The 12,285-nt window shown below is 35.7% G+C and overlaps 1 protein-coding gene across 7 annotated transcripts in view; it reads right to left on the bottom strand.

Moving 5' to 3' along the window:
- Window positions 1–554: 554 nt before the first annotated feature.
- The window catches only part of FHOD3 (formin homology 2 domain containing 3), a 270,970-nt gene continuing 259,239 nt past the window's right edge, over window positions 555–12,285 (bottom strand). For all 7 annotated transcript variants that reach the window (XM_081971408.1, XM_081971409.1, XM_081971411.1 and 4 more), the window contains one exon: window positions 555–7,800. In XM_081971408.1, coding sequence (XP_081827534.1) covers window positions 7,718–7,800 — 83 coding nt within the window. In that variant the 3' untranslated portion in view covers window positions 555–7,717. The remainder of the gene's footprint in view (window positions 7,801–12,285) is intronic.

The following is a 12,285-nucleotide window of genomic DNA, read 5'->3' as shown; positions in this document are numbered from 1 at the left end:
TTGATTCCGAAAAGCTAAGTAAGATGGGATCTAGTCAGTACTTGAGATGGGAGACCAACAAGAAATTCCAAGATGATAGATTAGTTTGAGAAGTATAAAAATGTAAAGTGGAAGAGGGACATGGGAAAATAGTTCAGTATTATTTCAATGAAAATTACATAGAAGGGATGCTACTGTCACATGAACTCAGTCTGAAGACTTACTTATGGAAAATTATTAAATTTGAAATATGTCCAAGGGGAGTCTGAGCAATCATAGCCAATCCTATCCTCTGAAAAATAATTTCCCTCACAGAATGTATTAAACTCATCCAAATTTAGTAACTACATTTACAAATTATTTTCAATGCTGTCATTCCTGTTTCATTAAGAGTTGAAAAATTATATGTTTGAAAAAGAACTCGTAGGTATGTAAATATGAATGTGCCTACAAATGTGTTGTATCATTCACTTGAATTTGTGCATATTTTCTAAAGGAGAACATGGCCTTTGTTAATTGTTTTGCATTATGATCAAATTGCATGTTACAAAGAAACAAGACATGACAACAAAATCTCTGTGTTTGTTCTATATAACTTTAATGCTCTGGTATTTCTCACAGTTAATATTTAGCCATGCTTTTCAATATTTAGAATTCAAGATACCTTAGCAACATAACTTCATAAGATTAGATGTAGCATTTCAAGATTTGAGCCAGCTATGGAACAAATTTTGCTCATTGCTCTAAGTGATAAATCGATTCTCCAGGACTATCTAGTGAATCTTAATTTCCTTTCAGTTATTTGTTTATTTCCAGCTCTCTTATTTCCAGTCTTCCCATTGCCAACAACTTATTACATTTTGTTCTCTATGTCCAAAGGTATTATTTCTGCCCTGACTTTCCATTAACATTCCCAGCCATTTTATGTTTGTGATGATTTCTTTCAAGCAGTAATGTTACAGCCAATGAAATAAACTGTTTTTTTGTTACATTGAATTTTAAAAACAACAGTCAGATGTTAAGTCATTTTTGTGTATTTAGGATTGTAATCAAAACAAAGATGCCTCTTTCTAACCAAAAGGGAAAAAATGGCACTAGTAAACTACTTAATGTAAAATATATGTTAATTGTCAATTACATTAGATATAATGGCCTGTGGCCAATAATCAATATTCCAAGGTTGAGTAGCCCAGGAACAACAACAACAAAAACAAAAAAAAAAGTCGTAAGGTGTTGAGAGCAGAGATCAATTATGTGTTAAACTTGCATTAAACTTATAGTGCCCAAACTGAACCGATATCTACATATTTTAAATGTGCTCTCGTATGCAACAAATTCAGAAAAAGAAAATCAGTTCTTCATATTCTCTATTCTTCTTATATGAAAACCTCATTCAGAGTGAGGCTTATTTATCTAGTAGAACAATACTAAATAAAAGTCTGGTGATGTACTAACTTCCAAGCTAATTGAATTAATTAGTTAATAAGATTGAGCGTATAATGAAAATAACAATGACTCATTCCTACCTAGAGAGATGTACATGCATCTGTGACATTGTGCATTTTTGTTGTTTTTTAAATATACTTTTCAATATGTATCTTTGGGTCTTTAAGTTCATAGAATAATACTGCTGGGTAAAATTCTTATTTCACCCAACACTACACAAAGAGAAAAAATAATTATTAACATATACATTTTATACTACAGTAGTTAACATTTTCTACTTTACAAACTTTTTTAAAAAAATACACAGCTCACAAATAAGACGTGAGAAATCAAAATACAATCGTTACAGAGAAATATAATCCAACATTACAATGTTTTATTTTAGAAAACAAGTCACATGTTTAATGGTGGATTGTTGTGCTGCAACAAATAATTAAAAAACATTTTATGCATGAAAGTTGCATTTATTATTTTATACAACATTTGCATAAATTAGTGTAATACATTGCTAGCTGATTAAATATAATTTCATGTCATATCAATTTAAACATTTCAGGGAGCCACATCCATAGTACAGTATATATGCTGTGGAAATAATTTTTTATACTGTGTACAGGTTTCATTGTTTAATGTTTTCCTTCATAAATTGGGTAAGTCAGAATTTTCCTATATAATTCAACAAGGAATCCCAGTTCTGAATTCTGTGAAAAATGAGATCTATGCACAATAACAAAATTTAACTCCACTGGTGTATAAGCATACAAATAAATGGAATAGATTAACTCAAATTCTTAGTTTTCTACATTACTTAGTGAAAGTTTTATAAATCCCTATTTTGGCTAAAATAAAAAAACCTTTCCTTTTTACCACCCTGTAATTCCTTAATTTGGGGTAAAATTGTGATGACTGGATGGAACTGAGTATTTAATCGATGGATGCCCTTCCTGATGCCACCTGGATTTTGTATCAAGTATTTTTTCTTTGCACTCTACGATTGAATCCTCAACCTTCTGAGTGACAGGTGAGTCTTCACCACTAGGCCACTCCTATAATTACTAATATCAACTGCTAATAAAGTTAAAAATTGTCTTTTTAATTTTAACTAAAAAATATGTCTCACTTAACTCAGTGACAGTTCATGTAAGGACTGCAGTGTTTGTATTTCTCATGTCCTTTTTCAATAATTACAGGGCAGTTTCAATTACATCCTTAAAGTGGTATTTGAATTCTTGACCAAGGATGGTACTCACTGTGCTAAGATTGTGAGAAAGGGAGAAGATTGGTAACCCTTTAATATTGAATCAGAAATTATAGTTAAAAATAAGTAATTTCAAAATCACATCAAGGGTTAATAAAAAGGGAACTGATTTAAGAGTTAACTGAAGTTAATAAAGACTCCTTTAACATATTTTGTTATAATTTTAAAAATTTTAATAGGTCAAAGTTCTGCACCAATAAAAAAAATATGGACAACTATGAGCAGCACAGTGCCTTCAACCTGGATTTGTTTGCATTTCACTATTTCCCAGATACCATAGCTTTAATGCAGCTATGTATAACCATTAACACTAGATTTTTCAGATAACAGAGACTGAACCATGTGTGAAAAAAAGAGACATTTATTCATGTTCATGCCCAGTACACAAGCAAAGATTTGTTTTTGTTTTTTAAGGGCCAAAAATATTTACCACTTCTAAACAAAACATAAATTTCTTGGTTTACATTTATTGAATCTTTTAAACTTATTTTTGTTAATGCAGATTTCAATACAATATTCCCCCCCCCCAAAAAAAGCTCATTAAAACTTTAACTGTATACACAAGTTCCTGGAAAAAGGTTGATTGAACTATTGAGCTCAGGCTTCAGGAGTGCATGAAAATGAGTCTGAGTTCAATAGAGAAAACTATTCTCTCATTATATAAACATCTAGAATATTTTACGTTTAAATGTTTGGATGAGCTTGGCCAATATCAAAAGTCAATTCAACATGGGATACAGCTGTAATTTTACACACACACACATTTTACATATATATAAATTATTTGTGTAAATTTTCCTTTTGTGTATCATGAATTGTTCATATATATGTATCTATCTATGTCATCTATCTATATATGAATGTATGTAAATATGTCTACATATGTATGCATATATGTGTGTGTATGTGTTTGAAAATGATTGATTAAAGGGATTTGGTTCTTAAAAATCTACAAAACAACAACAAATCATAGCCTTAGCATTTTATAGTACGGAATTTCTTTTAGTATTTCAGTGGACAGCTAGTAGTTATATTGTAACACTGACAATTATCTTTCAACATAGATGAAAATAGATATTATTTGGACCAATTTATATTAAAAGTCTAGATATATTTACCCTTTTTTAAAATAACAGTTAATTAATTCTAATCTGTCTCATAAAAAAATAGTTCCAGCATATAGATGAATAGTTCCTTTAGAGAAACATTCTAAAATAAGCAAACAATACGCATTGGAGTTTACTGAATACATTAAAGACAAACTAAAAAAACCCCACCCTTTTTCTCAGAATATTTTCCTCTTGCAATATTGGGCTAAATTTTTGTGAAATGAGAGTACTGCTGTTTATTTTATCTTATCAAATGGCTGAAGTTTTTCATTTTTTTTGTTTTTCGTTTTTTTAAAAAATGCCTTCTATCTTTCATTGAAATACCAGGTTCCCCAGCTTTAAAAGCTGCTTCCAAATATGCCTTGGAAGAGGATAAGATGATACCACTTCCCTAAATATTTTATGAAAGGGAGTTAACAGACATTTGTGTACCTCATGTCATATCTCACTAATTTTCCTTTCATAATCTTATGGACAAAGTATAGTAAAAGGCAACAATTCTAAAAGAAAGATTGTCATTTGGAATTAGGAAGATTAGTATGCTATCTTTTTCATAAATTTAGAGAGTCAGTCCTCAGCTACCTGAAACAGAATTTCCACTCTTAATTTTCATAAATTTTCCCTTTTCTTTTTTCTCACCTGCAGTCATTTAAATGACTGCAGGTGAGAAGGTCGTTTGACCTTCATTCCACTAACAAAAGCTTACTGCAGCTTGGAAAATATTTACTGATACAGGAATTTTAGTTGGTGCCCTTTGGGGAGGGGAGAAAAAGGGAGGTAACAAAAATTGTGACCGTTTGTCATTAGGAATATTTCAAAGTTTTGTCAATCATAAGCAGCAAAGGAATAATCCAACAGAAAAATTACATGGGAGATTATGACCAGAGTCCAGTGAAGTTAATCTATACCAGATGTAGATTGGTTTTCTCATGGTAAGCTTCAAAACCAGGCTCCAAATAAGTTGGCTCACGAGATTCTCAAAGACAAAGCTCATGTACAGTAGTACTTCATTAGAAAAAACTATCATATCTGAGTTATGAAAATGCACATGATCCCGAGATAGCAACAAAGAAATACGAAGATTATCTGTAATTCTTCAATGTCATTGAGTGCAGGGGTTTCCAGCCTGTGGGCTGCAGCCCATTACTGGGCCATGGCCTAATTGCCAGCAGGCTATGTGAGTTGTGTGCACCTCCATGCATGCACACAGCCCCACTTGCACAAGACTTGTCATAGGTGCTTGTGGCTCCATTCATGCAAGCCTTGTTGTGGACGCTCGTGGCCTCACTCCCCTTAGCCTCATTGTGGGTGCTTGCTGCTCCACTCGTGTAACCATCACCGCGAATGTCATGGGTACTTGAATACGGGTACACACAGGAACTTGACGCTCCCACAAAATCATCCCCTTTCCCCCTCCCTCTGCTCTGGGCTGCCAACCCAGAAAGGTTGGGGAACTCTGATCTAATGTTTTCTGGTTATTAGGAGTCATATAAACTGAAACAGCTGTTTGAATTATTGTCATACCATTGTAAATGTTAACAAAAACTTATTTAGAAACTTAATGGTTTTAGGAAACAAAACATATCATTTGTATATCAAAACACAATCATAATCATGATTTCAATAAGCAAGTGCTTAGAAGTGTTTCTTACAGAAATGAATTTTTACAAGATGCATTTGGAATAAGATTGAAAAATGATTCACAAAATGTATTGTAGTATAAACAATATATAGATATATCAATGCAACAATTTAGAATGGGAATTTGTTTACTTCTAAAGTCATTCTTAATACCGTGATTAACTTTTCAAAAAATTACTCTATATGTTTATTTGGAGAAGTTATAGACAAACATAATTGTGTTTTTTGGTAGCCAACAATCCATTAAGAAATAAGATTCATTGGATATTTTTCTGCAAAAGTGAGAAATGTGACTCCAGTCTTGGAAAGAAAGTCACCTGCTCCTCCTTCCAAGTCAAGCTGGTTCCTTCCAAAGTACAAAAAGTAAAGTGTCAGAAAGTTTGAAAAGAAGATGGGGCAGAAAGACTTGGCAATAGGATGAAAGTCTCACCAGTAAAGAGATGAAGAAACACAAATACTTTTTCTGTCATTAGGAGGGTACTGGAATTCATAAAAGCTCTATTATTGCACTAAGAATCAGATCATGTGATCCCATTGATAAGTGTTTTTATTAATTTAATTTAAATATTCTTTTATAGAATTATATATTCTTTCTCACCTTATTCTGAAAATTTAGAAATATTTATTGCTTTTTGATTATCCAGTGCTTTGGATTTAATTCCAAAAACATGCTAGGAGTATGTGGAAACATAGAAGCTTAGGCTTCCCTGCAGTGCTTTAAAACAGCCACTAGGTTTGCTTCAATGATACTTTATGCTCTGAAGTACCTTTCCTGAATTATTTTGTTGCTCTTATCACTACAAAACCCTGATACGAGCGACAAAAAATGTTTCTGATGGTTGATATTGATTTTAGAAAATCAATACCAACATTTAGTTTAGTCCTTTTGAAACACATAAAAAAGTTAAATGAGAAAAACGATCAATATTATTCATTGTAGTAATAATTCCTTCTTTCTAGTTGAAAGCACAGCAATGAGGTTTATTAACAAAATACTTACAGGTCACTGTCGAATCATTAAAGAGTAGGGCATTAGGAGGAATAAAATGTAATTCTGTAGCCCAGTGGAAGCTTTTATAAATCCATATAACATCCCTATAAGTCCAAATAAATTGTAGAATAAAATCAGTCAAGTAATAGACATCATTAGAAATAAATAAATACAGATTATTATTCTTTCTGCTTGTACTGCTTAGTGTGGGATCCACTTGTTTTGCACTGTGCTTACCTAGTTTTTATTGCAAAGCTTTCAGTGCATGATTTAACAAGTGTTTTATTTTCATAACTAGCTTGTTGGAGATGCTGATTAGGTCAGAGATTTCATGCCTAAAAGATATTAGGTTCTGTGTTTTTTAAAGATTTTTTAAGATTGAACATTCTAGACTTTCTATATAAAGGTTGTTGGTGAATGATCCAGAATAATAACAAGGGTTACCAACCCATTGAATAGTTGATTCGGAACAAATTTTATATTTAAAACAATTGTTTTCCTTATTGTTTCTTCAAGGTTTGTGAGAGAAAGGCAAATATTAGTAAAATCTAATTAAACTGATAATTTAAATATTTTAAATTGAATGAAAACAGCAGCCTAATGGGCCCCAATGTGAGCCTTATTTTCCTATCTAATTCTGTATAGAAAATAGTATTTTTTTCTAAATGGTTATATTGTATAAAGTAATCCCTTATGACTGGTTTAATAGCATCCAAAACAGTTATTCTTTGTCCAAATTATTGTCAACATATTCATTAAATTTTTTTTTACAGTCCAGAAAAAATCTCAGGAAAAACTGCAAATGATACTAGATGAAATTAGGAAATAGTATTTTGTTTAAAACTATTCTGATATAATTTAACTTGTCTTTCATATTTATGCTTGACCGACATTTCCCTGCCTTACGATAGTAAGAACTTTTAAAAAAATGTTTAAAGAATTGATAAACTGGTACTTTACAATTACTGCAACTGATTGCAAGAAAATTAGCATTAACACCTTTTGCACAATACAAGATGGCCCAAGGGCAACTCTCTTAAATGCAGTATAACAGAATGAATGTGAGACAATGTTGAATTGATCTTCTGCTCCTGTAATTTATTTTTGTAATAGTGAGTTACAGGGTTAGTTTACTAATTTAAGTTTATTATTTGATTCAGTGTCATGCAGCAGTGGGATAAAACAAATAGCAGCTGAAACTGGCAGAGGGGTATTGAATTTGAAGATTGTTGATGGCATGTGTGCATGAAGAAAAGAGGAAGATGTTTCTTTTAGCAGACTTAATTGCTGTCATCACACTTGCATCTCTGAAGTGCCCATCAGACCCAAAGCTTTAGCTTCTTCTGGAGACAATCCACTCTTCAATGTCCTCCTTACTGTGTAATCAGAAACAGAAAGAAAAAGATAGTATGAATGTTCTAAAACACAAGCTATATAATCTTATAAGGGTGCACTCAGAAGTATTATTCTTGCTTTCTCTCATTTGCAGATATGAATATGTATGACTGTGACAATATTACCACAAATGAAAAGCAAGTACTTTTTTCCCCAATTGTATAAAGACAAAGGATTACTTTTTTGAATAGAATAACTGGTTCATGGAACATACAAATATATGTGAAATCAAGCCATTGCATAGCAGACAGAATACTATTTATGATAGCTTTATACTTTATTAACAATTATTTCTTAATTTCTGGTAGAACTTAACTTTTTAGTCCAATACTAAGCTTTTTTTAAAAAAAATATTTATTACATTTATATGCTGCCTATCTCACCAATGGTGACTGGGCCTAGTAATTAAAATAAGACAAATGGTAATGATTATCAGGGAAAGACTGATCCTTAGATAGCCAGGTCCTATACCATGAAGGACTTTATAGGTACACCATGAATTACATCTAAAAGTTCACTGGCAACCAGTGCAGCTCACACAGCAGTGTCATCATCGGATGGACGTATTGTGGCATGCCCATTACTTTCTACACCATTTCTGGACTAGCTGCAGCTTTTGGTGGTCTTCAAGGACAGTGTCATGCACAGGGCATTGCAATAGTTCACTCCTAAGTTGACAAGGGATGAGTGATTGTTTTAAAAGGCTTGCAAAAGGCCTCTTGGCCACAGCTGCTATTCATTCTTCAAGCAGGAGCTGGGAGTTGAAAATGATCCTCCAGTTTGCATGTAGTCTTGAATAGGGAAGTGCAGTCTTCTCAAGACCGAGGAGACTCCTCAGGAGTTTTATATGATGATGATGATGATGATAATAATGATATGTGTGTGCATGTGAGATGGACATAAATACATAATACACCTTCTACATACACTCCCCTTGTGCTTTATATCATATGAACCAGAGGTGGGTTCCTACTGGTTCGGGCAAACTGGTAGTGGAAATTGGGCCTGAGTCATTGAACTGGTAGAGATGGCAGGTCGGCCATGCCCCCAAACTGGTTCCTGGCCGCTCGCCCTGCGCACCCACCCTACCCAGTCACTTCTCACCTCCCGGGTGGCTTGCCTGCCTAAGCTGCCTTCCCAGTTCCCACATAGTACCTGCCCTGTGCCCCAACTGAGCTGCCTCTTCCTGCCTACAGATAAGTCATGCTAGCCCCCCTCCCTGGAGCTTGCTACACCTGCCCCCCAAGCTTGACACCTTCTAGGAGTCCCCATGGCCTCATTATGGCTCCCAGGGGGCTTCAGGGAGGCCTGTTACGCCCAAAACAGGTCACGGGGGGTGCCTACCAAGCCTCTCTGCTGCCCCCTGGGAGCAAAAATGGGCTGCGGGGGGCCTTCAAGGGAGAAAGAAAGAAAAATCCTCACCGTTTGGGGATCCCCAAGTACACCGAGCTTAAGTTGAGAGCTTATTGAAAGTGCTGCTAGCTATCCTTGCTCAGGCTAGGCTAATCAATAATGGAGCTCTAAAAATGCCAGATGATTTTCTCAGTTTCAAAACATCTGGCTTTTCTTCCTCCTACCAAAGACCTTATGGGGTTGTTCACAGGAAGGAAGGAAGGAAGGAAGAAAAGAAAGAAAGAGGGAGGGAGGGAAGGGAGAAAGAGGGAAGGGAAGGGAGAAAGAAAAAGAAAGAGGAAGGGAAGGGATAAAGAGGGAAGGGAAAGTGAATGAGATGGATGGCTATAGAGAGGGAAGGAGGGAGAGAAAAAGGAAGGACCACAAACCTGGCACTAGATGCAGCTTCAGAGGATGCTTTGAAACAGCACAACAATCCAGGGCTGGAAGGGACCTCAGAGGTCATCTACTGCTCCAGCAGGAGACCTTATATCATCTTGATTATTTTGGTGCCTCTAACACAGAGGAGAAATTCCCAGAAATCCCCAGCCATTGCCAACCACTCCCCCTTATTAAATAAAAACCTAGAGCAAAAACTTTATGCAGTATTAAAAACAATAGAAAAGGTGGCTGCTGTGTATTGTTTAATAAACTTCTAAATTGGCAAAATGGATGGCTAAATTACCCATGCCCACCCAGTCAAATGACCACCAAGCCATGCCTACAAAATAAGCCATGCCCACATAGCAGGTAGAAAAAAAAATTGAAACCCACCACTGGTGTGAACATATAAATAACTTGCATAACTTCCATTAAAAGTAGGAAGCTTAGTTCTGGAATACTTCAGATTGTGCAGTATGTGGAGAATACTATTTTGAAAAAGAATTTTAAAAAATATGCTCCCATGAAAAATGTAACTCACTAATCCCCCCCCCCCTTTAAATAGATATGAAACAATAGCTTAGACCAGGGGTGTCAAACTCAATTTCTTTGAGGGCCACATCAGGGTTGTATTTGACCTCGGGTGTGTATCTGTGGCCAGGGGTGGTGGGCATGACCATGGTGAGCATGGCCGGGATGGGCATAGCCATAGTGGGCATTTGACGCAGGCTCCTCTACCAGATATTACTGGCAAACAGTTATTACTTATTCTTCATATTCAACTAAACTTTTTATTTCTAAATTTATACCCCATTGTTTAATAGTAAATTGCTTTTCCAGGTAGAAAAGCTATTAATACTATTGTATTTTTATTACTGAACTAATAATAAAAATACAGTAGCATAAATAACATAATAATACAAGATCTAACAGCTGAGGTAAATTTCCAGGATAATAAATAGAAATGGCTGTCAATTATAGATTGTTGATTGTAGATTAAATGGACCTACAGTATGTAAAATCTGGCATTAAACTGTAGTATTAGCATAGGATGTTGCTTGCTTTCTATCCAGATCAGGCACTTACTTAAGGTCACATAATTGTAATCCAGTCCAATCCAGTCCTCCTGTAGTATTCTGCCGGTTGAAAACGGGCCTCTGCATGGCCTGTTTTCAGCAGGCAGAGTGCTGCAGGAGGCCTTGGAGGTAAAAAAACAGGCTGCAGGGAACCACACGTGGCCCCCTCGTCGTCAGTTTTCACTGGTAGATGTACTACAGGCCAGTCCTTTGGTATTTCCAGGCCAGCCTCATGGGCTAGATTTAAGCACGCTTTGAGTTTGACACTCCTGGCGTACATCATACAGATTTGTAGTCTGACAGGTCACAACCAAAGTACACTGTAGTGCTTTTAGAATTGCTGTTACTGTCCATGAGCTTACTGAGATGAGGACTGTCAGATTATTACTTAAAGAGAGATTACCAGCACTTCTTTCAAAATAATAATGATAATCCACCCAAGTCTCCCTGAATAATGGACATTACGCACCGCAAAATAGTTGGTGTAGGTAGTTGCCATGTATTAAAAAAAAAACCTGAAAAAATTCAGTAGTGAGATGGGCAGCATATAAATTAATAAAAATAAATAAATATCTATTATCAATCTGTAACAACTGAGCTGTAGTAATCCAAATGAGTAAAAACTGATGTGCTATATGGTTTTGTGGCCAGGCTGGCTGCTATTGTGCTTGTGTGAGTCAGCGCAATGAGGGAGAAAAAGGAAGAAGGAACGTAGGTGTGGGCTTGCCATGCAGCTGTGTTGTTATGAAGGCTGATCAGCTGTCCCAGCTGCTAGCCATGATTGCTGTAGGGCATACGTAGGGAGCATTCCCACTGGTCAACTTCTGGGTATAGGTGTTAGATACTAAAGCCCTGGGTAACAAACTCCAGGGAGATATGCTGCCAGTTTGATCCATAAAAGGAGAGGACAAAGAGATACAAAAGACAATGGGGAGATGTTGCCACATTGAGACTGTGCTGCTATGAGGCATAAAGACAGAAGTGCTTTTGGAAAGACAGCAGGAAGTTGGTGGCTAGAGAGAGACATGGTGAGTATGAGTATGCTGGGTTGTTGGACTGTGCAGAGGCTGGTTCCTGGTCTCAGATGGAGATGAAAAGCAAGATGTCATCTGGAGACTTTCCTGAGAGAAGAGAGGTGAAGGCCTGGGCAAGACCTGCTTCACCTCAAGCCCAGGAACAAAGGGAACTGGCAACTTGCAGACAGAAACATGAAACTTCAAGGAAACCCCACATTTGGAAGTGCTGGGCACAAACCCAAAGGGGAGATGAATTGTAGGAAACAAGTGATTGCTCTGTTGATGCATTTCTTTGTGCAAGAGATGCAGCAAGATGTGGTAGTTAAGAAGTTATACTGAGAGTTTATCCTTTTTCATTAATTTTGAAACAGACACTCATCCTTAACCCAACCTCCCTCTGAGAGTTGCTATAGGAAAAAAATATAAAAGGAGCTCCTTATGTAAGCCACCTTGGCTTTTAGAGGAGATATAAAGCTAACAAACAAAAGTTTCTCTTCTCTGACACTGACTAAAGGAGAAAGGAGAAACACTAGGTCTAGGAGATATTGTTCTGACATAGGAGGCAAGTTTTCTTTTACTCAACCAAATTATATACGTGCAT

Source organism: Natrix helvetica, assembly GCF_964273705.1.
Source record: "Natrix helvetica genome assembly, chromosome: Z".
Taxonomy (NCBI): Eukaryota; Metazoa; Chordata; class Lepidosauria; order Squamata; family Natricidae; genus Natrix; species Natrix helvetica.
The sequence above is the reverse complement of the archived record's forward strand: the minus strand, read 5'-3'. Positions and strand labels throughout refer to the sequence as shown.